Raw genomic sequence first — 25978 nt, 5'->3', positions numbered from 1 at the left:
ACTATAAATAGTTTCGATTAATCAACACTTAACAACTCAAGCAATTTTTTAATACTATTTCAAATGTTATATTGATTAGTCGGGAGCATACAAAAATTTCTCTTCAAATAGACGTTATATGTGTTGATCTCAAGTTGCATCAACCACCTTTTGATATACCTGAAAATAACAGTACCATTCCCTTCAATGCTTTTGATCGTGCATAATTAAGATTTAGGTGAACTTTCTTTGTACCATTAGTGCATGTACAGCCAAAGTCATAGGTCGGGCCTCACAGTTCCTTTCCATTTTCACTGACCAACTAATTCTAGAAAATAATTATTACAGTTGAAAATCACTCATGTTTCATATTTTGTATTATTTGAAAATATGTTAAAAATTTTAACATAATTTTAATAAAAAAAATCATTAAATTTATATATATTTTAACGTGAAATGATAAAATTAAAATATTTGTTAGAAATTAGTTAAGTCTCTTAGTAATTAATTAATTCTATAGACTATATAAGCCTTTTTCTCTTGTAATAATAAAAAAAAAACTTTTCACTCATTCATATTAATACAAGTTTACATTTTTTTCTATTTTAATTTTATTATTTTTTCTGAGCTATGTTTAGAGATTAGTTAAATTTATTAATAGTTAGTTAATTTTATGTACTATATAAGCTTTTTATTTTTTCTTGTAATAAATTTTTTTTTTCACTCATTCATATTAATACAAATTTATATATATTTTATTTTAATTCTATTATTTTTCTTGAAATATGTGTCTTCACTTGATATCAGATTCATGATACCCACCATAAGCTTATGATTCTACTGCATTCTCAATAGAGAGAGAATCTCACACTCTATATTTGTTTATCCTGTTTTGTGCCTAAATATTTCCTTTTTTTTTTGTTTTGCTTTTTTCTTCAGAAATTTTGAGTTCGGAGATTGTCACCCCCTCCCACCATCGTCACCACTGTGCACCATTATCAACAACTCCATAAAACGCCGATCACCGCCATCTTCTTCTTCCTCCGGCCAACCCAGCACCAAGAAACACTTCTGCGACCAAGAAGACCTTTTCCTTCATGGCATCTCTCCACTATATCCATTACCCTCAACCTTAACTCCCTCGTCAACAAGACACGCTCTTTCCCTGTTTCGCCGATGCGTCTCCGACCCTATCACTCACATTCAATGAAAGAAAGAACGAGAGCTCCTTCCATTTCCTCACTCCGAAATCAAAGTTCAAGGGTTAAAGTTTTTTTTTTTTTTTTTTTCTGATCTTCGAATTTAGGGGTCAATGGCCGACCAACCGGAAAGCATCGTCACCACCGGCGGCGACGAATCGTCATTGGACAAGATTAGCGAGAAGCTTCACGGTCACGATTCTTCTTCCTCTTCTTCCTATTCCGACTCCAAAAAAAAAAAATGTTACTTCATCCGCTAAGGATAAGATTTTTCACCTTTTTTGGCGGGGAGAAGCCCATTCATTCCGTTTTGGGCGCTAGAAAACCTGCTGACGTTTTGTTGTGGAGGAACAAGAAAAAATCTGCTGGTGTGCTTGGGGGAGCCACTGCTGTTTGGGTCTTTTTTTGAGTTGCTTGAATATCACCTTCTTACTCTAGTCTGTCACATTTTAATGCTGCTGCTTGTTATTCTGTTCTTGTGGTCCAATTTCCGTACTTTTATCCACAAATCTCAACCTCGCATTCCGGAAGTTCATCTTCCTAAGGAGCCATTCCTTCAAGTTGCGTCTGCATTGAGAATTGAAATCAACCGAGGATTTGATGTTTTGCATAATATTGGTTTTGGAAGAGATTTGAAGAAATTCCTAACAATTTTGTTCGGCCGAAGATTTTTTTTTTTGTTGTTGGTGGTTTTTATCTGGTGTAGTGAGATAAAATGTGGCTCACAAGCCGTTTGATCAAGTTTTTTTTTTTTTTAAATTTCTCTTACATTCGTGAAGATCGACAAATGTAACGGTTTGCTCCTATTATTTTGTTATTGTTTTAGTCTTGTTTGGCTTAATTTTTGGACTTCTTTCAAGTGATTTTCTTTCAAGGGATTAAGTGTTGAGGTATCACTTCTATTTGGTGGTCAAGTTATGATATTTTTAGCTTCTACCTTTGTTACGGTGGTTAAATTTATAATGATAATAGCTTTTTCTTTAGATGGTTAAGCGTTTAGTTTCAACTTCTGCCTTACTGTGGTTAATCATGATCTTTCTTCTTTAGTGGTTAAGTCAATGTTGATGAAGGCTTCTTCTTTGGATGGTTAAGCATTGATTTTTATTGTTTTTGCTGGATGGTTTAAGTGTTGAAACTCATTTCTATCTAGTATTCTAGCTTTGATCATATTACAGGCTTATTGGTACTAACCTTTATTTTTTTTCTTTGGCTAATGTATTTCTGATTTTTTTACTTGTCTTATGCATTTGTGTTTGATGAGAATCAAGAAATGTTCATTGAAAACAAAGACTTAAAGGTATTGAAAAAACTTCAAGGACAACAAGGGTAAAGGCAAAGAAAATAAATGGAGATTTAGAAAAGATGGTTGTTGTTCTAATTGAAAGAAAGCTTAATTTGGAGTTAGAAAAGCTTAAGATAGTTAATTACATATGCTTAGAAAATTTGAACTCTAATGAGTTTTATTAGGATTTAATTATTATGTCTAGTTTATTTATTTTAATATTAGTTATTACTTATTTTGAGTTTTTATTTAGGATAAAATATTGTTATTTTATTTAGTTTATTTGAATTTAGACTTGTTAGTACAAGAAGCCTAATTAGGATTTGTGTTAGAATTAGTTTATAAGTATTAGATATATATAAGTTCTTGTAAACATACTTTTAATTAGTTTTGAATACAAATTGAGCTTGAACACTCTGGTAAGAGGTGATTATAAGCTCTTAAGTGAACCAATTTTCTTTAATCTTATCAAGAGGTCAAGATTCTTGTGGTGATCGTTCTTTAGCTTATCAATTTTATGATTGTGACATCATTTTCCATCTCTATTCTATTTTTATTTTTTATTATTTTTCTTCTTATTTCAATTCATATTTGTATCCGAATAATTTCGTTTTTATTATATGAAATTTAATTTAAGATTATTTAATTCGACAACATGATTTGTGATGGTCATCAATGTTGTTCATCCTAAGCTTGAAGTGTAGCACTTCTAGCTTGCAGGGAGCTGTTAGAGATTAGTTTAGTTGGTTCTATGGCCTATATAAATCTTCTAGTTTCTCTTGTAATAAAAAAAAAAAAATCTTTTCACTCATTTGTATTAATACAAGTTACATTTCTTTTATTTTAATTTTATTATTTTTTGAGCCATGTTTCTTGAAAATACTTGTATTTTATTTTTCAACAAAAAAAAAATATTATGTGATTAAAGAATGTTACGATGATAATCATTAATTCACTTTCCATTTTTACCGACCAACTAATTCTAGAAAACAATTATTACAGTTGAAAATCACCAATGTTTTTATATTTTGTGTTTATTTGAAAACATGTTAAAAAGTTTTAACATGATTTCAATATAAAAAAAATCATTAAAATATATATACACTTATATATATATTTTAACGTGAAATGATGAAATCAAAGTATTTGTGTTTTATTTTCCAACAAAAAAAGTATAACCTGAGTGAAGAATGTTACGATGATAATAATGATAACCATGATGATGATTATAAAGACACGTGATTTTTTTTACTGGAAAGAGAATAAAGGAGATGAAATCTCATTAGACATCAACAAGAAGTTACGATTATAATTAATACAGTAAAATATGATTGTTTGAGGAATTATGGTGACTCTCTTTCCCTTGAAAATTTATTTTGTCATCTTTAGGCAGAATTATTAATCATGTTTCTGTTGATGGTTATAAATGCATGTAATAAAGGTAAACTTTTCCAAGGACAGGAAATTACAGAATACAATGGTTCTTATTTCTTAATATTCCAAGGGCGGGAAATAATTTCATCTACACAAAATTAGTCATTTCATCAAGTACAGAGAACCATTCTAGCCAAATTTCACAAGCTTTGACTACATTTCTATTCTCAAGTAAAATTGAAACTACATCATTGATGTGGAGTTTAATACATACTCCTACATCAAATAAAAAAAAAATGTCATTGTTTACACAGAGGGATTGTTAACCAAAAAAATATTACATCAAATTTATTAATCAATAATTCTCCGGAATGCTCTCTAAAGCTGGCCTCCAAGAATTTATGCCCCCATCATGTTCATGTTCACCAACCCCTGAAATTCTTCCTCCTCTCAACTTCACAGCACCTAGTAATTGCTCAAGTGTAGTGTGCTTTGCATCATCCTTGCAGCTCAACATCCTCTTCAACTCTTCCTGGGTCATCACCAGCCTAATCCTCACAGACCCACTCCTAGAATCACCATGACTCCCTCTATCACCTTCATCAATATCATTTTGTAACTTGAACCTTACCTTCTTCATGCTTTGTTCCTTCCTTGGTGTTTCTAACTTGGACAATGGACATGTCTTTCTTAGCTCATCCCTTGCTTCAATTACTGAAGCTTCATAGCTATCATGATCTTGGGATGATATTTTGTTGTTTCTCAAACAGTTTCCCATGTTAATAACGAAGCTTTTAACCCAATAACAAAAATAAGATATGGGAGAGTGTGTGATCCAAAGGTGAACCATAAATAGAGAGTGGGGAAGAGGAAGCACATGGGGTATCCGGTTGTTGCGCCGGGTAATGGATATAAAGAAGTGGGGATTCTCTTGCTTGATTCCATCATCATCACCATTCAATTATGCTTTTCCCATGCTCATTCGTTTCATACTATATGCATGAATATTTTACTACTGATCTAAGCCGCGTCTCTTACCGTAAGCATAATTCATGTTTGAATAAAAAATTGAGATTAATTTGAATTGAAGTATTTTATTATCACAATTAATTTTAAATTAATAATGAATAAGTTATGACTTTCTTCATTTTAAAGAATTGCAAAATTCAAAAAGTTATATAATAAAGTTTTTTTTTGGTTTTTTAGCAAAAAAAAAGTTCTAATGATTTTAATTTAAATCAAATAATTTGAATTTAACTAATAAGAATTTTTATCGTTATGCATCATATGTTTTAAATTGAGATAAGTATAAAAAAATAATAAAAATATTTCAAGTTTTCTGAAATTTTCATAATCAATTTGTGACAATGTTTTTATAACAATTTTTATTATACTAAATGATCTGTCATTGACTTGAAGTGAAAGCTAGCTATAGAATGATTATTATTGGACAGATATATGAAAGCTATCCATCTCGTTAATTAATGGTAACGGTGCTACCTTTCATTGGTGTTGTTATTAAGCGGGTTTAAAATTTTCTCCTAAAAAGTTGAGATATTTTCATTGATCATATATATATAATCAATTATTTAACTAACTTTGATGTGACTAAAATAGATAAGCTTTATATTATGAGACATCTGGTGTTATTGTGAATAATTGGCTCTTTATTCATGTAGTTATTTAAATTTTTTTATTAAATTTACCGTTTCTTTTTCTGTCTCTTGAAAAAAATAAAACTGTTAAATAAATATATTTAAAATTATAAAAATAAATATTATTGATTTAAAACAATATAAATTTATTTTAAAAAATAAAAACGAAATGTGTTATTTTAAAGAAATAATAAATTATTTAAAGATTAAGTTAGTTTCAATTCTCAAAAGATATAAAAGCTTGAATCATTTATTATCAGGAAAGTAACATTTGAACTTTATTATATGCCATATTTCAATATAACAGAACATGGGATTAGTCCAATAATTCCCAAAATTAAGTGATAATAAGCTCGAAATTGATGCCCTCTAATCACTGCTCAAAAAGCGGTACATCTGATTGATAGCACCACACAACAAAGTTAACATCAATCTCATGCATTCCACTTGCATAGCTGTGAGGGTCAATGTGTTGCAACCAATTAAATTTAGTCAAACATGTTTTCAATTCCTCTATTTAACAATTGTATTTCAGTTCCACCAAACATTGAATTTTTTCTTAAAAAAAATAGAGAGAGAAAAACCATTTGTCATTGGATATTGTATTTAAACTGTAGCAAGTAAGCAATCCTCTTTGAATAATGAATTTATACTGCATTTTAAGGGATCATTGTTTTATAGTTAAAGAATTGTTTTTGTATTTTCTAATACAAAATATACATTCCAATGAAAATAGGATTAAAATTCTTCTTATTTATTAGATGATTTTATTTTAAAAGCAACAAATTCATGTATTTTGTTGGTTTCACAGTGTATATATAAACATAGTTCATGTTAATTTATGCACGTATTTTGAATATTTTCAACATCTTATCAAAATTATTTTTTTTCAACTTTAAACTAAACTCAATTTTAATGTTGTCCCAGTTGACTTTACAACGAGAAGTAGCTTTTTTTTTTATGCAAAATCAAACCTTAATTATTATCATATGTTTTTACATGGAAGCAATTTATAGTCTCCAAATTATATAATTAATTAGTGGAAAACTAAATGCATTAACTAAAATTATTCGAACTAGCGTAAAGAAAACCAAAAAGTAGTCAAAACGTTGAAACGTAAATGTCATGCAAACCTAAACAAATGTAGATGGAAATTCATCTTTGTGGCTAACTACAATGAATGTGACCAGAATTTAAGAGGTAAGGGAAATTTATGTGGCATTGGATAAGGTAATGAAATCTCACGTGAAGACGAAGGATAGTGAAGCAATGTTACAGCACAAGACATTGACACCATTTATTCTTGAAGCATTGTATATGGTCCCTTTTAGCATAAGAGTTGTTCATCTGTTTAAGGGTCTTACGTGTAGCAATTGCCAGCCAAATGGGGCATCTCTTCACATGGGATAAGTAATTGCTCATCTACTTCTGTTTCTTTCACACTTCCATGCATATTGTTGGAATCTTGTAATTAAAAGATCTATCTAAAGTAATTGGAAGAGAAACACTGTGCTTCCAAATTGAGATTGCTTTATGTTTGGCAAAGTGAAATTTTAATTAATTACTAGTATCTCTGTAATTCATCAAAGATCTTAGCTCCAATGAGAATCAAAGACAGTTTTTGCATGCCAAAATTTGTTTAAAAAAATTAAGATATTAATATAATCAAATTTGACATGTTAATAGATCTTTCATATTATATTTTATAACTAAAATTCAAAACATGTTTGGTTTTTTAATTGAGTTATAAATGCTATATTTTTATTTTATAAATTTTATTTTAATTTTTTTTATTAATTTATAAAAAGATACGTTTAATTAAAATACGAGTAACAAGTCCAATTACCAATGTTCATAAATACTTAAATCAAGTTTTTTATATTCTTCTCGTCAAGTTCTTTAATTAAATAATGTCATATGGATTTTCATTTAAAATTTTATAACATATTCAATAGAAGTTGTTTATTATTGAAAAAAACTCCAAGCCTGAAGTTTGAATAAAAAAATGATTTTTTTAACACATTCTTTTTGATACATTATTAATTATTAGTTAAAATTCATTAAAAATTATAAAAAAACAAAATAATTAAATTAAGAGTGAAAAAGAGAAAGACTCATGTTACTTTTATAATTTTTAATAAATTTTAAGTCATCTAAAAAAATTCTGTTGTTTAACATTTCTCTAAATTTGAACATCAACGCTAAAATTATGTAAATATAAACACAAATTAATAAGTCTTTTTATTTTGCTTAGTATAAATTTGAATGCTTCATTACATTATCGTCCCTGTTTATGCATGCCAAAGCAAAGCCGATAACAGTTCTCACGTATGTCAAGAAGTGTGCAAACTAATCCTTAATGAATGGGAGAATGAAGGTTGATGAACTAAAATGATTAATGGGTCCAAAGTTTTTCTCATTATTTTTCGTAAAGTTCACATATAATGGAATTTTAAGTCTTATCCTCTGCCTGTAATGATTGTGTATAACTTAACAAAACTCACGTCCCACATAATTCATACAATATATTAGTTTAAGTTTTGTTATTATTAGTTCACATATAGTTTTTTAAATTTGAAATTAAAAAATACAAAATAATTAAGTAATGATAGATTTAGTCTTTATTTAAAATAAATAAATATTAACCAATTTTCTAAAATATTAGTTAAAGAAATAAAAATAAAAATATTATTTTTCATATTTTTAATTATATTAATATAATTTTTTAATTAATTTTTTTTTCAAATTGTTTAACTATTATTCTTAACGCGGCCTTTCAATATATTTTAAATTAAAATCAAATACAGCCTTATTTTTATAATTAAAAAAATTGGAACCGCAAACTAAGAATAAGGTTGATAATATATTATCAGTAAGAACAAATCATATTTTTAATCGTTATAAATATAGTCAAGTTTTTATTTTATTTTATTTTAACTCCGGAACTGGTTACCCTTATTTTAATATATTTATTGATGTAACATTATTAAATATTTGTCATGTTGCTATTAAATAATGATAAATATTATTTTAATATATTTTAAAATTTATAAATATATAAAGAATAATTAAAATTTTTAATAGTTTACAATCATGTAATTAATTATTCATGATGTCTACCACTAAATAGAAAGACTTGCTAATTGACTTGGCTTTGGTTCTCTCAATCCAACGGTGCCTGCTTCCTCTCACTGCCATCGGACGGGTAAAACAGCAACTTTGTTTGTCTACGTTAGAACCAACTAACGAAGCTACCTCTGTCACGTGTTCTGCACGTGACCATCCTTCCTATTATGTCTCTCTCTCTCTCTCTCTCTCTCTCTCTCTCTCTCTCTCCATGTCTGAACTCAGTTGTGAGTGATTCAGTGAGTGAAGCAGTGAAAAGGGTTTCTTGCATTCTTTTCACTCCTTTTCTTTACTTTGAAATTCACTTCTTTCTTTGTCATTTATTTTGGGTTTGAACTTTGCATTGAAGCTTTTCCTTTGAGATTGTGAAGTTGGGACCAACCTACTTAATGTTCACTTTTGGATTCATTGTCTTGGTTGGTGAAAAGCTGCAAATATGAAGGGATTGCTCTCTCGTAGTTTCCTTCTTCAGATTACTGTGTTTCTTCTTGTTCTTCTTCTGTGTATGTGTTACATTGCAGATATCTTCATGACCCTTAACTGCTAACTTAACTTTTATTATTAAAATTTTCACTTAGTTTTAAAGTCTTCATCTTTATGGTTTCGTCACTGAATCTGTGTTATATATAATAGTGAATTTGCAATATGCATTGGAATTATGCATGCATCTCAAGTAGAATATAACTTGTACTGTTGAATATTATATACTTTTGGTGCAAATCATGATGAGAAAGGATCTTGATACAATTTTCAAGGTGGTGTTCATTTTTATGTACACTGTATAATGCCAATGAACTACCAGAGATAATAGCCAAACTCTCAGAATTTTATTTTATTTTTTTAATTAAACTCACAAGAAGGGAAGGTGTCATTCCATGACATGGTGTATAATTTTTCTGCTCGTACATGATAAAGTTATGCAGTGTGTCAGATATCTGAATGCTGAATATGAGTCTACTTATTTTGAGACCTTAGGCAATGTAGGAGTATTTCATTTTCTTCTGGAAATATAACTCCTGAACCTGAAAATTACCCTTATGCAGTTTTGAACAAGTCCCTGGGCTCTCCAATCAGGGTTGCAAAATATTCCTTTTCTATGACAACTAAGGTTGATGTGCAGCCTCCTACTGTCCCTCCAAGTACACAGCCACAGCCCTTAATTCCTCTTCTAGCTCCTTCCCTATTGAGACCTTTCACAAATAATTCTGTGCCTAAGTTATCAGGTATGGTTTACTTTTCTTTTTCAGTCTGTCAGTGTGAAAGCTTACAGTGTGTATTTTCATTGCTAATTTTTCGTTTCACAAATGCTGTCCACCCTTTGACACATTGTAGTTATTTTAGTTGTTGAAATTACGGGGTTTTGGGTATAGAAAGAGGAAGAGAGATGAAAGAGAACAAAACACTGAATTGATATTGACTGAGATGGGTTACATTGTATTGTGGGATGTTCGTAGAGCCTAGATCACTAATCCTTATATATACTAATTAATCATAATCCTAACTAATCAGGAAAGCAAATCTTGGTAAAGAAATATGGTAGAAGGGAAACTAATCCTGAGAATAGTCTAAGATTTGTTAAAATATTTTCCTATATTCTAACATTGGTGAACAGAGGGAAGTAGGGGTAGGGCCAGGATTTTAACACTAGGAGGCCAAGATCAAAATAGATTGATATGTCTTCAAATATTTAAGTCAAAGTGAATTTACTTGCCATAGCATATGAGCATGAAGGATGAGGACTGTTGAATGATGCAGTGTGAAATTAGATAGCAGTACTACTGAAAGTGTAACACTGGTGAGTCAGTGCTATGTTAAGGTGCAATTGTATGGGTTTGTATTGAGCTCCAGCACCTGGAGATCTGTTGCTATTTTTTTCTGAGTAAAAAGGTGAACAACAGGTGCAATGATGCGCAGATTCAGCAGCATTGGTGCTATATATGGGTTTGTGTAAGGGCTATGGTGTCTGGTTTGTCCTCTTTAGGTGGTCTGCATGCAAGTGCTATGTTGATTGGTGAGTTCAATTTTTTGCGTTCATGTGGTTATGGATGTGTGGTGAAATTGTTGCGATGTGGGAAGCTGGTGCAGGGTGTGTTATGAAGCCTTTAGTGGTGTGAGATGATGTACAAGAGTGACCACCAAGTTACATAACACAATTCATAAGCATAAATGAGAAAAAAAATAAGTAATTTTTGGGGAGGGGGTTGGAGGACCATGGCTCCTTTATGTAATTCCCTCCCTCCACTCCTGAAGGGAAGCACATCTTGTTAAATAAACTGTGAGAGTCTCTAATGACAAATGCATAAAAAAATGTTTTCAAATCCTTCATTTTTTTAGTTGGATTTGGGTATCCTTGCATATTAGGGATTCCTCTGCAATTATTCCATGCTTCATTATATGATATAAATCCATCACTATAAATAGTATCTTGCCAGAAGACAGCGAAATCACTTATATTTTCCTTGAACATGCTATTGCACTTGTGTACTTAGCACATGTGCCTATCTTGAAGTGCTTTGGATCACAAAACCTTCTGGTCAGTGAGATGACCTGGAATTCCCTTTTACTTCCAGGCCTTTGTTCATTGAATTTCTCAGGTGCTCAAGATACAATGACCACAACTGCTACTGATTGCTGGACTTCCTTTGCTCCATATTTGGCAAATGTTGTATGTTGTCCTCAATTTGATGCCATGCTGGTGACCCTCATAGGGCAATCAAGCAAATACTCTGGGGTGCTAGCTTTGAACACAACTCATGCTAGTCACTGCCTCTCTGATGTACAGAAGGCCCTGGTCAGTCAAGGAGCAAATGAGGACCTAAAAAATATCTGTTCAGTCCATCCAACAAATCTCACTGAAGCCTCTTGTCCTGTTGTATTTGTTGATGAATTTGAGAGCATGGTAGACACTTCAAGACTTCTGACTGCTTGTAGAAAAATAGATCCTGTAAATGAGTGTTGTGATCAAGTTTGCCAAAATGCTATACATTATGCTGCTAGAAAAATTGCCTTGAATGATATGTCTAATTCATATGGAAACCATAGCTTGCCTGGGCAGACAGCCAGGATCAATGATTGTAAGAATATCGTCCTTCGTTGGCTGGCTAGTAAACTTGATCCATCTACTGCAAATAGTCTTTTCAGAGGACTCTCAAACTGCAACCTTAACAAAGGTGAGTAAAGAAGAAAAGAATAAAAATAAATTAATACATTCTCATTTATCATATTTGATTATTACACTTTTGGCAAATTTATTGGAATATAATGCATACATCTGACGTGGTGTTGTTCAATGTTATTATAATATTTCACTCAGTCTGCCCGCTGGTTTTTCCAAATGTCACAAGTGTTGTGAACGAATGTGGAAATCTGATAAGTAACAAGACTGCTTGCTGCACAGCCATCAAAAGTTATGTGTCCTCTTTGCAAGAACAGAGCTTTGTGACCAATCTGCAAGCCTTGAAATGTGCTGTTTCACTAGGAAAGAAATTGCAGAAAGAAAATATCTCCAAAGATGTTTATAATCTTTGTCATATAAGCCTAAAGGACTTTTCTCTTCAAGGTTGGCATTTTTATATTTTCCTTTCTTGTGAAACTTCTATTTTACCCTTTCTGTAAGTACTGATACAGATACTGATACTCATTCTTTTCTGCAATTTATTGGTAATGATGGTTGGATCTTCTCATGGATGAATCAGTTGGATCACAAGGTATCATTTATAGCCCGGATTTTTTATAGATACATAGCTTTTTCCATGCTGTTTATGTAATTTTGGAATTTCTACTTTTTCCTTGTACCCCATTCTCATCAAAATTACAATTTATTAAATTCTAGTTAGGAATGACTATACCTTGGGATCAAATGTTTAAAATAAAGCGTACAATAACTTCACTGCTATGAATAATTTGTCACGCAACTTGGCAGTAATTTTAGCTGAGTCAAATGTTTCATTTTTAATGACAGTTGATGGCAACCAGACGATCTCATGCGTAGTTATGAGATTAATTATTGGAGAAAAATATGCATGCTACTTTAACTGAGTTAATTTAAGTGATATAACGTTGTATATTTATGCAGTTTATATATCAGATTCTTCTGGCAATTGCATCTAATTTTCCTTGGCGTTGAAGTATCTAAATTAATCTATCATTTCAATTTCATCTAGTATCTGGGTGCCTTTTGCCGAGTCTGCCTTCAGATGCAACATTTGATGAAACTTCAGGGATTGGATTCATTTGTGACCTTAATGACAACATTGTAGCGCCGTGGCCTTCAATGTCGTACCTGCTTCCATCCTCATGCAATAGAAGTATGTGTAAGCTACTCCTTTATATACCTTTTCCCTTTCTGCCACATTGTGTTGTCTTTTCCTTGCAATATTGCTACTGTGTCCGAAGACATATCTTCACTGTTGTAGTATGTATAATTCACTTGTTCCTTGAATTCATGGCTATGCAGCTACAAAACTTCCATCCCTTCCAACAGCAACATCTTCACAAAATGGTAAGCAATTCACACTTATTTATTGGTACAAACTAGCTTTTTATGTCCGATCTTTTCTTCATTTTGAGATCACTTTGTTAGTTATAAAAGGTGCATCCTCTCCCTTTCATCTATGGTCTATTTATAGACTGTTTGGCTAAAGTCATAATCACTATTACAGTCATAGAAACCGATTTGCATGGTAACCTAGTGTGTTTGGCTAACATATTTTGTTTTCCACATCAATTATACGGTGAGTAGAATTGATTTTGAGAGAAGTGAAGGTTTTTTTATTATTATTTTCCATTGACAAAAATTGATTCTTGGCATGCGACCCACAAAATATATTTATATTATACTTCAAAAATTATTGTAATATATCATTTGTTATAGATATATCATTGGAATTTCCATTTGTTGCAGGTCTTTTGATTAATACCTTGGTTTTGCCTCTCCTCTTCACCTCTATACTACTTCTCAAGAGGCTTCTTTAATCCAGAAGTTCTTTATATTCGAGTTCTTTGGCTACAGTGATTTTTCAAGATAAAGATGGCTATTCTTTGAGGTTTCTGGGAAGGACAAAATGTCCTTATTGGTACCCAATCTGTCTATATTGTCACTAGCAATGAGTAGAGAGATCCTACATTCAGATAGTCTTTCGGGTAGATATTTTACTGTATTCTATTACCATATCATTGTTCAACATTCTTTGAAATTGTAACAAGTTTTGTTTCTTTAAAATATAAATATAGAAAGGGTTATCGTAAGTCCTTTTTCCCACTCGATAACGATGATATTTCATTGTTGGTTGCTATAGAAAATCAATTGGTATTTCTTTTGATGAGATTCTCACACATGATCATTTGACTTCTCTAATTGAAGAAATAAATTATTTTAAATTAATGAAAAAATTATTTATTTTTTGTACTAATTTTTTCTCTTAAAAGGACTTCTTTGTAATTTTATCCAAACTATGTGACATTTCCTCGAGGGATGGAGATCCTTTCCTTCCTTTGCAGCAGGTGATCTCTGCAACAATAATCTTAACTACACATCACATTCTCTTCTCTTAATTTTGGGCAAAAATTATATCAATGGTTGAGATTTCTGCAGGATACTGCTAAATCCAAATTTTGGTGGAGGGGATCCAAATTATCCCTGCAGAGGGGGTCTGACAGCGACATTATGTCTGTTTTCTCTAATCAAATGATTTTGTCATACATGGGAGTCACGTGAGAGATTTAATTCCCAAATTTTGCATATAAATTGATTTTGTGTGGTGATGTGGTTAAGGTTGTCCCCTTTCAACACCCAAAACAATGAGAACGTGATATGAAGGTTCTCAAATAGAAATTTTGCCCATGCACACTTCAACATTGCATTTTCGTCCTTTTTAAAATCTAGACTATAGGGATCATTTACAAGAGGTAATTAGGGTAGGATCTTTGTGAAGGGCCCAGCTCAATAATATTACCGTCATCTAATATAAATTAATATATTTTTATCTGTTGAAAATGAAGGAGTAAAAGGTACCATAATTGGGAGGAGAAAGGCTTCAATTTGGTTTCTAGCACTTGAGATATCCATTTTGGTTTATGTGGTCGGGGAGGCGAACTAATCCGTCTAATCGTCATTGATTTCGTCACGATAGCGCAATTATATTATATGAATGGGCATGTCCCTGTCGATAAGTTAGTAGCATATTCTGTGATATGTATGATGCCATTAATAACAGGGGAAGGTTCCATAATTAAATAATAACAAGAAGAATATTTTAAATAAAAGCAAGTTAAATAAGAATGATAATAAACACTTTTCAGTTTGAATTATACATGATTAGTGAAAGAAAGTCAACCTTATACCTGGTTTGAATTTGATTATAGAGAATTTTGATTTCCATAATTGGCCACGTGTTAATGTTTGATTCATATGCTAAACATCTTAATAGTATGAAAATGTGAGTAAACAATAAGAACGATATTCAATGAACAGTGACAACGTTAGACTTGAAGAACATAACATAAGACTAAACAAATCAGGACAGTTGATCTTACCTGTAGTTTCGATGGCTGAAAATTTTTAAGCTAACCGCCTCAAATTTTCAATGACATTTAAATTTTGGAGCACATCAATCACAAAAAATAATATTAAAATTAATTATGAGATAAATTTTGAAGCATTAATTAGAATTTGTCCTTACCTCTAGAAAGTAAAAAATATCGTCATTACTATGACTAATTTTAATTATTTTACTGTTCGAACTTTTTCATAATTATAAACAACTCAATAAATATTGTGTAAAATTTTTTGACGAATAGTAAAGAATTAGACTTTTTACTGGGGATTTTTAAAAGCATGTAATTATAGAATTATTCTCACCTCTAAGAAGCTAAGATTTTGCTGCTACTAGAAATAAGTATTTAATATACTAACAAATATTGTTTATTAGTTTTTTAATTATATATCTTTGAATATGCGTTAAAGAAAACGATAAAAGTATTGCCGCAGCTTGTCATTATTTGGTTGTTATGTGAAAACATGGAATGTATATTTACAACACAAAAGTTGATTGAAAAAAACAATAAACATGAAAATAGCAAACATTACACGGAAGTGAAGAAGCCAAAAAATTAGCAAATCGAATATCATTTTCATTCTGAGCCGCCAAAAGGGTGCTTTCTTACACACATTCATTCTCTTTCTATTATGCAACACTGTCGGCCAGATCCTCTCCATCTCTTTCTTTAATATGAATATTCCAAAAATAAAAGTAAAATTCAAAATTTAAATGTCATATAATTTTGTAATTTAATTATCAAAATTTTAATAAATATTTGTAATTCAATTTTTAATTAATCTTTCAATAATTAACATTATTATATTATCTGTTAAATATCAATAACGTGATCTTTTGTATAATTTGATAATTTATATTTTTTCTCTTTTTATCATAACTTTTCATCAATTTTTTTAAAATTTATAACTCATTTGGTCCTGAGTTATTTCTTTGATGTTAAATTATTGTTAATATATTTAGATTGTAAATGATGATAAAGATAAATTTGAAGTATTTTTTATTAATTTATTTTTTTGAAAATTAATTTGTTAATATATTTAGAATTGGCTTGGATCTCCCAAAATTAAACTTTATTTTAATGGAAAAATTGTTTACAGTAAGTTACTTACAAATGAAGAACAAAAATATAGAAGTATAGTTGGTTTACTTGTGTTCAAGGTGTCATTCTGCGCGAGAATCTTTTATGCATATGTTAAGGAATTATTTTTGTGCTTCTAAAATCTAGGATCAATTTATTTCCAAACTCTAATAGTGCAGATTTTTCAGCTTTGTATTGAGTAATTAGATTAAATTCTAATTTGGGTCATACTAAAATTAATTACCATAATCATTGAAAAATCTTGAATGATCGAAATTTATTTGTTTTTTCCAAGATTTTTTTTGTTTCTTTCTATTCTTATTTAGTTACCTTTGTCATGGGGCTAGTTTTAGCTTGCTGAATGATTTGCAGGAATTTGCCACTGTCAAATGGTCTTTTCTTGGCCATGATTGTGATCAGGTGTTGCAGTCTGTGGGGTCTCCTTTGTAAAGTAGATGATGAATTTGTTACCAATTTTATGTGCAAAGTAAGAGTATATACACCCATTGGTACCGAACTTTGGGCCATCTTCCTTGATTTTCAATTAATTAAGGCTAAGGTTGGCCAATATATTAGCTTAAAAGTTGATTCTATGATTTTAAAGAGACTTATCAAATAATTTATTCTATCTAAGTGTATGATGATTATTTTTCTCGTCTTATTAATGTTATTAGCTTAATATTTTAAGAAATGAGTTATAATTATTGTATTCATGTATTTATGAAACTAACTATTGTGAAAATATGTTAGCCAATATTTCTTATGATGAATTTAATGGTTGTATTATTTTAGATAAATCTTATGTTTTTTTAATTTTTCGTGTTAGGTAAAATGTTTTAGAAATTGGTCTTCTTGAACTTTGCAATTAAGTTGTATCTTTTTTTTTAACTTAATGTCCCATTCATTAAAAAACTATTTTAATTAAATTTTGAAATAAAATTCATTTTTCCATTTTGACAAATGATTGAAAAAATAAATAAATAAAAATAAAATAAATCAAGACTGTAGAAAGAATAAGGGTAAAGAATCAAAATCAAAATATATCAAATGCTGATTTTTATAAGTTATTCGTAGTTGAAATTATTTGTCTACAGATATCAATTTTTATAACGTAATAAGGGTTATAATTTTGTCATTGAAACTTGTAAAAGGTCTTATCTATCGCCACTCATCAAAGGATTAGATGATGGTCGTAAGCAAGTTGTCAACAACCGTTTTAATTTAGTCATTTTATTTTAATTTCTTTCTTTCTTTTTTCTTCAGTTCTTCTCTTTTCCTTTTATAATTTGTATTCTTGATTAATAATTTTTTAAACTAAAGTTAATTAATCACTGAAGAAAAGAAGTGATTTTCTTCCCCGAATTCAGATTCAGAATTCAAATTTAGATAAAAATTGATTTCTTTTTACATATAAACGCTAGCAGCCATTAAATATTTAACTATAGCATAATGAAAAGTAACTTACAATTTCGTAAGAGCGATGTGAATTTAATCTTTAAAATAAACTCTTTGAAGAGTTCATATAGTTTTTCTTTGAGAATTTTCTAAAATTACATGTATTGTTATATTAGTTTTGTAAGTTTTGTTAACCTAAACTATTAAGGTTGAGTTTAAGTATTTACAAATAATTTTTTTATAAAAAATATATAATTATTATATTAAAATTATAAAAATATAATAAATACTTCCCTTTCTAATAAAATTTTACTATTATTAATTGTTTATTCTCAATCCTAAAAGCTGACATTAATAAAATTTTAGTTTTGTTTACAATTTTTTATTATTAAACCATTTATTTAAAAATGTACCATAAAAAATAGTTATTTTAAAATATTTTATCATCATTTTAATTTTTAAAATTGATCTTTGAATTATTCTCTTAAAGATTTAACATGTCACTAAATTAAATTTTTTATCATTTTAGTTTTCAGTAAAGATTCATGCAATGATATTTTAGATTTTTAAGAAAATAATTTTGTAATAGAATAAGTTTTTAAAGTTTAAAGGATTAATTTATGACAAGAATCTTTAAAAACTAACATGACAATAAATTAAATTCTAAAGAAATTAGTTTAATGACTAAAATTTTAAAAATTTAATGCAGCAATATATGTAATGTTAGAGAAATAGCATGAGAATTTTCTCCATTTACTTTCAAATCTTGGAATTGGGTGTGTTTACAAAATTCTCTAAGCATATATTAAAAGTAATTATAAAATATATAGATAGTATCTTACATTTCCTCTCACTAATGAATTACTCTTGAAAAAAAATAAAATAAACTACTCATAATGGAGCTTTCTTTCTTTTGGTCATATATTAATCCTAAGTCCCAACCAAATGATTGTCCATGGTGGGGTCTAAGTTTTTTGCTTTTCAAGCTTAGACACACGTGACTTGAAAATTTAACTTATATTTTTAGCCAAAAAAATAGCATCGAGTCAAAAATTTATGAGTTGTAATTAGCTTCAACTTGGGCATGCAAATGAATCTCTTACATGTTTAAAATATACATGCCTCATAACACAGCTTTACATTACACCGTTGGGAATTGAAGTTCCCATTCAATAATTTCTCCAAAAATAATTATTTGACGCTCTATCTTAAAATGTTAAATAAGTATGAAAATAAATAAATATATATAAAAAATAGAAAAGTTAATAATTTCCCCGTTACAATTACCAGCACATAAATTGCAGGTATATAAATATGCCTCCTCTTACGTACGGTACAGAACATTATTTCTTTGTGCATTTAGTAACGTATAATAAAAATTCATACATAAAAATTAATATTTATGTACGATAATAAATATTATATATCAAAATATGAGACTTTGGAAAGAATTATAAAACTAAAAAATAATTGCTATCGATGATATTTTATTTTTGAAAATTCAAAAATTGCTCCGACGATTTTGTGTGGTCAACGATTGTTGTGTTCTTGAAAATAAAAAATGGCAAATCTTGGATCTTGGGTTTCCCATAATTTTCTTCAAAATTAAAATATAAACATTTTAAATAAATGTGAAGTTGATGCGTGTTTAAGTTTTCACCTATATAATGCCATTGATTTTTTCGAGGAGGTTGAAAAGAAGCATTTCCTTTGTTAGTGGCTGAGCCTAAAAGCCTCGTGGGGAGCAGAGGAAAAGGGTAACAAACAAGTTAAAGCTGGTTGGGACATGGATTCTACATCAGTGCGTAAGGACGTTGATGAACCTTTGCTTGTTCCGAGCGAGCCACCACCACCTTCTTTGACTCAATCATCAAACTCCAATTCCAAACATGGATCAGATGGCGAGCTTGAGCGAATACTCGCAGATACAAGTGTCCCTTTGTTAAGGCGTCTTGGACCCGCAACATGGGTGGAGTTGAAGCTTTTGCTTCGCCTTGCTGCCCCAGCTGTTGTTGTCTACCTTATTAACTATGTCATGTCTATGTCCACCCAAATCTTTTCCGGCCACCTCGGTAACCTCGAACTTGCTGCTGCTTCCCTTGGAAACACCGGCATCCAAATCTTCGCTTATGGACTTATGGTACATCTTCTACTTGTTTTATTTTGTTTCAATGATATATGTTTAATTTGAACAAGATTATGTTTTTTAGAAAATATATTTGATCTAGACAAAAAAAAAATCTCTAATATACCACCCATACCACTGCATAATCAGTCCACACTTTCCAAGCGGTTGTGTTGTATCATTGAACTTATGGAAATTTGTGGATAAATGAAGCTGATACAAACGCAATTATGTTACAGTTACAATTGTAGTTGCAAAGTGCAATTTAAAATCTTCATTAATCAAACATTAAAATAAAAATGAATCAAGATCCACCTCTGTATTTTTGTTTCCTACTTGTCTACAAAGTTACTATATTTATGGCACATATTCTCTCAGAATGTCTTTTTAATGAATAATATACGATCAATCTGTGGTGGGTAGCAATCAATTTAATTGAAATTAGCATATTTTTCAGTTTACTCTGAGAATTTAATTTTTTATTGAATCTAATAACATGGTATAGTATGATTCATATAGCTAACCTCCCTCAGTAAAATGAGACTTCTGCTGTTCCTATCATGGCTCCAATTCACTTATTATTTTCATAATTGATGGTTTTGATGAACAGTTGGGTATGGGGAGTGCTGTTGAGACACTATGTGGACAAGCATATGGTGCTCAAAAGTTTGAGATGCTAGGCATATACTTGCAAAGATCAACAGTGCTTCTGACATTAGCAGGTGTACTTTTGACTGTGATATATGTTTTCTCTGAGCCAATTTTAATTTTTCTAGGGGAGTCCCCAAAAATTGCATCCGCAGCTGCAATTTTTGTCTATGGCCTAATCCCTCAAATTTTTGCCTATGCTGTGAACTTCCCTATTCAAAAGTTTCTCCAAGCGCAGAGCATAGTGGCTCCAAGTGCCTATATTTCAGCAGCAACATTGATCATCCACCTTGTGTTAAGTTGGGTGGTTGTGTACCAAGTTGGACTTGGTTTATTGGGTGCATCATTGATGTTGAGCTTTTCTTGGTGGATAATTGTGATTGCACAATTTGTGTATATTGTGAAGAGTGAAAGGTGTAAGCATACATGGAAGGGGTTCACTTTTCAAGCCTTTTCAGGGTTGCCAGAGTTCTTCAAGTTGTCAGCAGCATCAGCAGTGATGCTGTGCCTTGAGACATGGTACTTCCAAATTTTGGTTCTGCTTGCAGGATTGCTTCCTGAACCTGAGTTGGCTCTGGATTCCCTTTCTATTTGGTAAGTGATTTTCTTTTTAGCTATACTTTTGAATACTCCACGTTAGTAGCATGTTTAATTTAACCTAAATATAAAATAATTGTTTGTTTTTTAAGTCTCTTTCAAGAAATTAAAAGAAATAAGCAATTATTCTTTTATTTTTAAAAAGAAACTTAACTATATATGTACAAATTATATAGTGATTGTTTGTCAACTTGTTACCTTGTAAATACTACATTCTAACAACGGTTCTAATAAACATAGGCTAATTTTTAGTGTTAGCAAAACCGTTCTGCGATGAATGACATATCTTTGCATAAATATTTAGCAGTTCTAATTTTTAGGGTTTTTTTTTTCATTTATATAATGTCGGGTGAAATTATTTTTAGATTTGGAATGTTATACATTACAAGTCTATTGGGATTACACTTCACATGTTGTGTCACCAACCATGATAAAAGACAACAGGGGCAATTATAAATGTAGGTATTGAGACGAAAACAAACATGCCTGTAAAATTTTATTTGCCAGAAACTTCAGAATTTTATTTGCTGATTTCTTGGTTAGAGTCATCTTTGCCAATGCTTCTAGGTTTGATAGGAGGGGGATAAAAACTAAATTAGATTATTCAAAGCAGAAAAGTTGAAACAGTGACTGGACTGAGTAAGGGAAGAACCTAATTCTTGTTACCTTATTTGGTTCAGGAAGAATATAATTAAAAAATGATGTTTTTACATTTCAAATTAAAAAGAGAGAAATATGATGAATGTGATGGATAATGTAATAAAAAAAAATAGAGAGAAATAAATGTAAAAAAGAAAAGAAGCTAAATTTTAAATTCAATTTGTAGGCGATAACTATTAATCCAAGGATGAAGTAGGGCCACAATCTTTAATGGCGTCTAAATAGCAACTCACATGGCTGCATAATTTTGGCTTGTTGTACTTTTATTGAAATTAAACAAAAATCTTTATTGCAAATAAAAATCTTCTTGGTAAAACTTTTGACAATTTAGAAAGCTGAAATTTTTTGCAAGATAATCACATTGCAATAATTTAACCCTTTTCCAAGCACGTCACAAACAACTGAGTCATTACTATTTAAGTTTTGCTGAAAAGAAATGCTGTCTCTTCGTACAAATTCAATCTATTCTTTCCTGATTTTGTCTATTGAGTTGCAACAGCAACAACTCTTATTGTTTAAAGTCAAAATGCTATTCTTATCATTTTTTTTTACATTATAAAATTATAAAAACTATAAGTTTAGTAATAAAATTATTCGGTTTCTAATTAAAAATTAAAATAATGTTTTTTTAAATGAATATCGAAATGAATTCAATAAGCCATACATATTTTAGCTTCAATTGAAGAATAGGCTGAGATTTCTATATTGACAGAAAAAAATAAGATAAGCAAATAGGGATCAGATCATCCAAGAGGCACCTCTTAAAGTTATAATTTAATATTTAACGACTGGAATATACAGAATTATAATAAAATTCTTATATTTTTTAAAAACGTATAATAACATAAAATGTTTTTTGTTTTATCGTTTAAAAATAATAAAATAATATAAAACTAAATTAAATTTATTTCAAACCTCAAGACAGTAATATTAATATATATATATATAACATAATTTTATTTTAAAACTTATTTTGAATAATTTCATTACGATAATCAATATTGTTCTATTTTAGTTTCTTTAATTTTATTTAATTTTCAATTTATTATAATTTAAACAACATATAATATGCTTTTTTGAATAATCTCATGGCTTTACGTTCTTCTTTTTGTAAAATGAGAAACCGTATATATTGTTTCAACTTTCAAAACAAACCGCTGTCGATCAACATCTGGAGTTAATTGTGGGCCTATTTAGAATAAATTTCATTTAGCTTTACGTGGTGTTGTGTCCTTACTATCCCACTCAAATTAATGTTGGTTGGTTCGACGAAAAATAATTAACGTTGGTTGTTGACAAAAATTATAAAATAATATTATTGTTGATTATTATATCTGTTGTCTCTTGTTTATAAAATATTGTTATATCTTGATCAATCCAATTAATAATGTTCGTCATCAAATTTTAATTTTTCTGCATGATTAACGTGTCTTTTCCATTTCAGTACAACAGTGTCTGGTTGGGTTTTTATGATCTCAGTTGGATTTAACGCAGCTGCAAGGTTTGATTCTCCTTCTTTATATTTGATTAATTCCAATCATTATTACTGCCGATTGGAAATTCCATGGCGTAGTTTTTATATAAAGAACTGAATTTTGAAATTGTTCTTTTCTTTTGACTTTACTTTTTGTGCTGTTTGGTTTATTTTCAATCACATAAGCACTTGTTGGAAAGTATTCTCGTTTTGTATGAGCTGGGTAGAAAGTGATGCACATTGAAAAGTCCAGAATATTAATTATATAATTACATTCATAGTCAACAACAGTGACAAATAGTGGGGCACAAAGTGGAATAATTTATGTCCAGAAATATCTAGTGTTGCATCAAAGCGATAGGGAAAGAAATTCAATGATTAATATCCTACAAGCTATATATCATAATCAAGTTTAAAGAAAAATATAGATAAAATAAACTTACAAACGTTTAAATATACTAATTATAAATATAAAATTATATTGAACAAGAGTTTATTAAACTAACATTTAAAAATAATTTTTTTATTAAAAGTGTGGACATTTAATAAATTTTTGTTAACATAAGCATATTTATCTTGAGATCAATTGTCACACAAGTGTTTAGTAGCCCATCAAACAAGAATTACTTTGAAAAAATAAATAATTTTGTCCATTTCTTGAAGTGAGCTTATAAAAAATAGTGATAGTAACTATTTAACAAAAACAATCTGTAACTAAACATGTATTTACACTTCCAAATTAAGTTTGAGTTTGATTGCAAGTTTCAAAGCCAGAGTACATATTAATGAAATAATATGGCTATGGCATGCATGCAGTGTGAGAGTGAGCAACGAACTTGGGGCAAAGAATCCAAAATCGGCGTCATTCTCGGTTTTGGTTGTGACATTGATTTCTTTCATAATATCGATTATTATAGCAATCGTAGTGCTTGCATTACGAGATGTCATTAGCTATGTTTTCACAGAGGGCGAAGAGGTTGCTGCCGCTGTCTCTGATCTCTGTCCCCTCCTTGCTCTTTCCATTGTCCTCAATGGCATTCAACCTGTCTTATCTGGTAATAATTTACTTATAATATCCCAAAAGTGATGTTTGTTTATATTCATTCCAATCATTACCAATAAAATGTCGCATAAGTAGTATTGATCATCTTTTGTTATGTATTTATATTAATAGCATGATGTGTTAGTGTAATGTATCATATTGTAGATCGATTTTATAATATTTATGTTATATTTTTATTAGTGAATGTTAGAAAATTTGAAACTGATGCGTTTAATATGTAATATGCATGAAAAGGGGTGGCTGTTGGATGTGGATGGCAAACTTTTGTTGCCTATGTAAACGTTGGTTGTTATTATGGAATTGGCATACCATTGGGTTCGGTTATGGGCTTCTATTTCAAATTGAATGCTAAGGTATGTATGTTAAAGATGGATTGGTGTTATTTTTCTCATCCAAAGGCTTTGATTTAACGATGCAAGATTTTATATATTTATATAATAATTTGCATGCACGTATTGAGAACGTGTCTTTGTGTAGGGAATATGGGTGGGAATGCTAGGTGGCACGGTTTTGCAAACAATTATTTTGATATGGATCACTTATCGAACAGATTGGAACAAAGAGGTAAAAAAGAAAACACTATAAACACTCCTTCAGTTTTGATTATTCTATGATACTATGTGTGCTGGTAACAAGCAAGTTATTTTTCTAATGAAAATTTTATTGATTGTAGGTTGAAGAAGCAGGTAAGAGGTTGAACAAGTGGGAGGACGCAACCGAGCCACTTGTCAAGAATCGAGGTTGAACAAGTTATGTTTTGGATCTATTATATTATATTAATATCCATACTATTTTATAATTAATTCAACGTTGTAGGCTAGTTTTATTTATTTAAGCTTATTTGAAATCTTAATTAATAATTTTATCCATTTATTGTGTTTTAATATTTTTTATCTATTCTTAATATTTTAGTTATAACTTTTGATACAGGTAAAATTTTTCAATAATTCTTATTATGTTAGAAAGCTAATTTACAGAACTTTGATTTAATACTTCATTTGTCAGATTTAGAGTTCTGAACTGAAAATTATAATTATTTGAAAGTACCTCTGTAACGTTGTTAATTAGAATTTGAGTCTAATTAAACTTTGTAACTTATTTTATTTTTTAAATTTATTAGTTTAGTTTTAGTTTGGAATTTGTCTATGTAAAAGACGGAGGAGGCAGAGGAAGTAGAGATATCTTTTTTCCTCTTTACATTTTGGTCATTCTTTCAATTTGAAATTATTATTATTTTTTGGTTTTTCTTTTTTCTTACAAATTTATTTTAGCCTTTTTATAATAATTATCTTTAAATTTGCGTTTATATTTATAATTGTGATTGAAAAGTAATTTTATGAACCCATCTATAAATTTGATCCCTTGAATAATAGGATAATATTTTCTATTTTAATTTAATTCAAAACTTTATTTTTTTTTACTTTTTCAATTCTATTATAAATACTTTTAATTCAATCTTAAATCAAATACGATATTGATTAATGGTGTAGTGCAAAACTAGTTAAATCTTCAAATATTTAATTTTATGTTATTTTTATGATTAATATATGTAAAAATATATATATCCATTTATTTGTATGGAATTTTAGAGTATATTTAAGAGTTGAGTTTTTTTTATAAGAAGAAAGAGAGGATAAATATTTTTAAACTTAAATATTTAATAAATTTATAAAAATAAATAAAGATTAATACATTAAAATTATATTAATTTATTTTATAATTTTGATTTTAAAATATTGTGAAACTAGATGATGTTGATGAAATAA

At 29.5% G+C, this 25978-nt stretch overlaps 3 protein-coding genes and 1 pseudogene across 4 annotated transcripts; 3 read left to right on the top strand and 1 right to left on the bottom strand.

Annotated features, from left to right (window-relative positions):
- Positions 1 to 1291: 1291 nt before the first annotated feature.
- LOC113859718 lies at positions 1292 to 1915 on the top strand (annotated as a pseudogene).
- Positions 1916 to 4142: 2227 nt separating this feature from the next.
- LOC113860106 lies at positions 4143 to 4627 on the bottom strand. Its single transcript, XM_027492758.1, has one exon. It carries the CDS (start codon positions 4610 to 4612, stop codon positions 4190 to 4192), a length of 423 nt encoding a protein of 140 aa, XP_027348559.1. The 5' UTR covers positions 4613 to 4627; the 3' UTR covers positions 4143 to 4189.
- A 4379-nt stretch (positions 4628 to 9006) lies between these two features.
- On the top strand, positions 9007 to 13631 carry LOC113857629 (uncharacterized GPI-anchored protein At1g61900-like). The gene is made up of 8 exons (XM_027489711.1): positions 9007 to 9118; positions 9659 to 9838; positions 11186 to 11785; positions 11929 to 12174; positions 12311 to 12322; positions 12779 to 12922; positions 13072 to 13116; positions 13519 to 13631. The coding sequence occupies exons 1-8, from the start codon at positions 9052 to 9054 to the stop codon at positions 13587 to 13589; spliced, it is 1365 nt and encodes a 454-aa protein (XP_027345512.1). The 5' UTR covers positions 9007 to 9051; the 3' UTR covers positions 13590 to 13631.
- On the top strand, positions 9476 to 25454 carry LOC113857628 (protein DETOXIFICATION 40). 2 transcript variants are annotated; one of them, XM_027489710.1, is made up of 8 exons: positions 9476 to 9480; positions 19421 to 19785; positions 20381 to 21012; positions 23120 to 23176; positions 23966 to 24204; positions 24447 to 24565; positions 24690 to 24776; positions 24886 to 25402. In XM_027489710.1, exons 2-8 carry the CDS (start codon positions 19432 to 19434, stop codon positions 24955 to 24957), a joined length of 1560 nt encoding a protein of 519 aa, XP_027345511.1. In that variant the 5' UTR covers positions 9476 to 9480; positions 19421 to 19431; the 3' UTR covers positions 24958 to 25402. The 2 variants fall into 2 exon arrangements, with proteins under 2 accessions (XP_027345511.1, XP_027345510.1); XM_027489709.1 differs by lacking the exon at positions 9476 to 9480 and having other exon boundaries at positions 19339 to 19785; positions 24886 to 25454.
- The last annotated feature ends 524 nt before the right edge of the window (positions 25455 to 25978 follow it).

Source organism: Abrus precatorius, unplaced genomic scaffold (genome assembly GCF_003935025.1).
Source record: "Abrus precatorius isolate BTA unplaced genomic scaffold, Abrus_2018 Scaffold2, whole genome shotgun sequence".
Taxonomy (NCBI): domain Eukaryota; kingdom Viridiplantae; phylum Streptophyta; class Magnoliopsida; order Fabales; family Fabaceae; genus Abrus; species Abrus precatorius.
Note: the sequence above shows the minus strand (reverse complement) of the source record. Positions and strands in the feature narration are given on the sequence as shown.

Coding starts and splice junctions, on each gene's coding strand:
- LOC113860106 (XM_027492758.1), bottom strand. CDS start 4,612: ATGGGAAACTGTTTGAGAAACAACAAAATATCATCCCAAGATCATGAT.
- LOC113857629 (XM_027489711.1), top strand. CDS start 9,052: ATGAAGGGATTGCTCTCTCGTAGTTTCCTTCTTCAGATTACTGTGTTT. Junction 9,839..11,185: donor TTCTGTGCCTAAGTTATCAG/GTATGGTTTACT, acceptor TTTTACTTCCAG/GCCTTTGTTCATTGAATTTC. Junction 13,117..13,518: donor AGCAACATCTTCACAAAATG/GTAAGCAATTCA, acceptor CATTTGTTGCAG/GTCTTTTGATTAATACCTTG.
- LOC113857628 (XM_027489709.1), top strand. CDS start 19,432: ATGGATTCTACATCAGTGCGTAAGGACGTTGATGAACCTTTGCTTGTT. Junction 23,177..23,965: donor GGATTTAACGCAGCTGCAAG/GTTTGATTCTCC, acceptor GCATGCATGCAG/TGTGAGAGTGAGCAACGAAC. Junction 24,205..24,446: donor CATTCAACCTGTCTTATCTG/GTAATAATTTAC, acceptor ATGCATGAAAAG/GGGTGGCTGTTGGATGTGGA.